A 3,486-nucleotide genomic window follows, 5' to 3' on the forward strand; every position below is an offset into this window, starting at 1 on the left:
GGGGGCCAGGCACTGGCCACAGAGACTCTTGTTTCGTTCTTACGTCCCACTGTGCGGTATGCATTCTTGTTGCCACCTTGGATGGCTCTGTGACTTGGGCAAGGGCAGGCCACTGTGAGTTTGCAGAACGGGGATTCCAAGGCACGCCTGTGTTTCTGCACAGGGCCAGAACGCTTCTGCTCCATCCTGCTCCACGGGCCATGCGTGGCAACAGGCTGGGATGGAACTGTGTGGGCTAGAGAAGCCACACACAGGCCACTTCCTCTCGCTCACCTTTCTTGACTTCCCACTCAGCCAGGAGAGCTTCTTTGAGATCTTTATCTTGGCTCCTGCACTTGGGGAAGTTCCCGAGGCCAACCAGCACCCAGACATGCCTCCAATGTCATCTAGGAGAGATGAGGAAAGGATTTTTCCATGTGGTCACTGGGTGTGAGTAACTGTCCCTCTCCAGGTGACTCCCACCTCTTCCCCTTGGCCTGGGAAACCCCACCCCAGGTCTTCAGATAAAAGCTCTAGGCACCCAGGATGGGACCAGAGAGAGCCCTTGGCTTCACCCAACACACCGAGGCTGCTCGAAAGAGGCGCGAGCCAGACATCCGAGATGAAACTGACCTCCGTGGCCCTGGTGTGCCTGCTGCTGGCTGCAACATGGCCACAAGACGTGGACAGCAAGAGCAGTAAGTGTGGTCGGAGTCCCTTTGCTCACCGCCGGGGAGGGCAGGCAGGCAGTTGGGTGCTCTGGGGGTTTGGGCAGGACTCACCTTGAACTCACCCACTCCTGAAGTGGAGGAATGGGGGGTTCCAGTGGGCTGGGGGCAGAGCTGGCCAGTAGGACCATGAACCAGGAGCAAACATGGAGAGCTTTGAAGTTGCCAGCTTCAGCCTGAGGAGTCTCTGTCTGGTCCAGACCCTGCAGGCAGTTGGAGGAATTGCAAGATTTTTAAGTCAAGCTGGGAGACCTGAGGACCAGAGGAGGAGCCGGGTCTTGGCTCGGGTCTTGCCTCCACAGTGTGTTAGATCATGGGCAGAATCTGCAAGCAGGACCAAGGCTCGAGCCGTTTAATAGTTGGCTAACGTTAAGCAAGTCTTGGGCCCTTTAATTCTTAGATGGATTTGTCTCTTGGTAAAAAATGGAGTTTGGTAATTGCATACCCTCCAAGGTTGGAGGAATATCCATCTAGTAATAGACATGAAAGGTGTTTTTTTTTTTTAATTTTTTTTAGCTAGGAGGAAGGAGCCAAGATTGGAACGTAAAGTTTTTGGGGCTGGGGAGTGGATAGATGAAAGAGGAATGTAGAAACCAGCCGAGTAGGGGTGGAGCCTGGAACCAGCTAAGCATCAGGGGAGCAGGGGAGCTGGCTACTTCTTGGGAGCTTTTCCCTTCTTTTTTTGAGCTCATCTGGCCCCGGGTCTGTGTACTCGGAACCACAGTGTCCTGAGTGCATTGGGCTGACTGATCCCCCAGCTTATGAGGTCTAGAACCCTGGGGACAGAACCATACACTTGGGCTGGAATGTCAAAATAAATGAACCATTAGAAACCAAGGCCTAAAGTCTTTTTTTATGGAGGAAAGTCTGGGCCAGGCCTGGGCTCCTTCTCACAGCTGCCAGCTAGTTTGCAGGGAGCTCCGATCTGAGCCCATCTTCTGACTCTTCACCTAACCCCACACCTGGGTGGCTGCTGAGACCAGGCTGTGCTGGAGCCCTCTGGATGTGGTCGCCAAGCCTGGGGCTGTCCTGGGAGGGGCTTTGTGGGTGAGAGACTGAGAGAGAGGGATGCAAGCTGTCTTCTGTGCTTGTCTCCTAGTGCACGTGTCTTCCTCCCGATGCTGCTTCTCATTTGCGCAGAAAAGGATTTCCCAGAAGACAATCCAGTGTTACAGAGAAACCAGCTCCACCTGCGCTTACCAGGCTGCAATGTGAGTGATCACCTGCCGGGGTCCTTCCCCTCCAGAGGGAATGTGGTCGGCAGGAATGACAAGAGCAGACACGAGATGGCGCTGTTCCACAAGAATAAGCTTTGTAAATCCGGAGAGCGAGGCACCCCCAAACTCGCATGCAGAGCCGCGCTTGGGCGCTAGGGGGCGCGCGGAGCTGCGCAGCAGGTGCCAGGAACTCCTGCAGCGACTTTTTTTCTGGCAAGTCCAAGGTGCCAATGACTATATCCCAGTATTGTATGCCCGGAGGAAGGGATTGCTTAACGCAAGCACTGGGATTATCATGTAGTGGAAAGAACAAGGTTGTGATGATTATTCGTGCCTCTGCATTTGCCAACCTGTAGTTTGGGGACAGGGAGCTCCTCTGTACCGCATTATCAGGTGGCCTCCATATTGCTTTTGGGTGAAGGGGTTTCAGCATGATGGTGCTTCACATTTGACTGGGGTAACAGACACTGCTCAGCTTTCTAAGGCAGTTTTGCGCATGTCATCTCTGCTAAACCTCAGAAGCACACATTTCTGTTATCAGGACGACTTAGGTTCCTGGAGGAAGAAATAGTTGTCTAAGTTCTCCCTGAGAGTAGAGGCAGAGCTGGGCTCTGGACTGGGCAATAGTCAAATTGGGAAGTGGGCAGATCAGAAAAGAACACACACAGAGAATGAGTGAGTTCCCAGCCCGACAGGAGACCCTAAAAGTTGAAGCCGAGAGATATTCAAGGAGGCCAATTTTTTTCCATCTAAGCTAATCCTCAGTGTGTCACCAAAGTCTTCTGTTCCACTCATAATCTGTATGAGAAGGGTCCAGGAAGCTCCATCAATGAGCTCTTGATGCTCTGGATGCCCGCCCCCCTCCCATGAGCGAGCCACAGGTCACAGTGACTTCATATATAAAGGGAAAGAGCAAGGCCCAGAGAGGATACTCAGGGTCACCTGGGTGCGTGGAAGTGGAGAGGGGTCTTGGGCACGGTACCCAGTGGGTGACTCTGGCGACTCAGCCCTCTCCTGTGTTCTTTGTTCACAGTTTCAAGCTGAAGGGAGGCAGAGAGAGCTGTGCCTTGAAGACAGAGAGATGGGTTCAGGGTTACTTGGGAAAACTGAAACCCTGCCTGCTGGTGTGAAGATGAGCGGTTCTTGTCCATCCTGGCCTCTGGAGATCCCTGGGTTTCACTCGTCCCCCCAGCTTCCAACTCGGAGGATGTGCTCAGTCTTGATAAGCTATGTGGTTGCACTTTATATATTTAAATTCTAGAAATTTCAAACTCCTGCTGTCCTGTGTTTCTTGGGGTTCACAGGGATTTCAGGGGGCACACTCGAGTCACACTGGGGGATGGAAGACAGAGGCTGGAGGGCTGGGGAGGAGGAGGGAGACCCGATGGACCTGGCGCCAGGGGAAGTGACAGTTGTCAACAGGAACCGGCAGATGACTCAGTGCCTCCCAGCATGGCCTTGGCCTGGGGTGAGTTTTGACCCAGGCCTGCAGCTTCTCTGCCTCCGTGACCGGCAGCTGAAACGGAGGCAGAGTAGGGCAGCCAGGAGGGCCAGGCTGGGCC

General features: G+C 53.8%; 1 protein-coding gene across 1 annotated transcript; it reads left to right on the forward strand.

Annotated features, from left to right (window-relative positions):
• The first annotated feature begins 601 nt into the window (after positions 1 to 601).
• Positions 602 to 3,054, forward strand: Ccl1 (C-C motif chemokine ligand 1). The gene is made up of 3 exons (XM_076871376.1): positions 602 to 677; positions 1,807 to 1,918; positions 2,958 to 3,054. The coding sequence occupies exons 1-3, from the start codon at positions 602 to 604 to the stop codon at positions 3,052 to 3,054; spliced, it is 285 nt and encodes a 94-aa protein (XP_076727491.1).
• Positions 3,055 to 3,486: the final 432 nt, after the last annotated feature.

The sequence above is a fragment of the Callospermophilus lateralis genome, chromosome 11 (assembly GCF_048772815.1).
Source record: "Callospermophilus lateralis isolate mCalLat2 chromosome 11, mCalLat2.hap1, whole genome shotgun sequence".
NCBI classification, from domain to species: Eukaryota; Metazoa; Chordata; class Mammalia; order Rodentia; family Sciuridae; genus Callospermophilus; species Callospermophilus lateralis.

Excerpts from the sequence above, each read along its gene's own strand:
- Ccl1 (XM_076871376.1), top strand. The coding sequence starts at position 602 with ATGAAACTGACCTCCGTGGCCCTGGTGTGCCTGCTGCTGGCTGCAACA. Across the intron at positions 678-1,806 it reads AGACGTGGACAGCAAGAGCA|TGCACGTGTCTTCCTCCCGA; the intron begins GTAAGTGTGGTC and ends CTTGTCTCCTAG. Across the intron at positions 1,919-2,957 it reads TGCGCTTACCAGGCTGCAAT|TTTCAAGCTGAAGGGAGGCA; the intron begins GTGAGTGATCAC and ends CTTTGTTCACAG.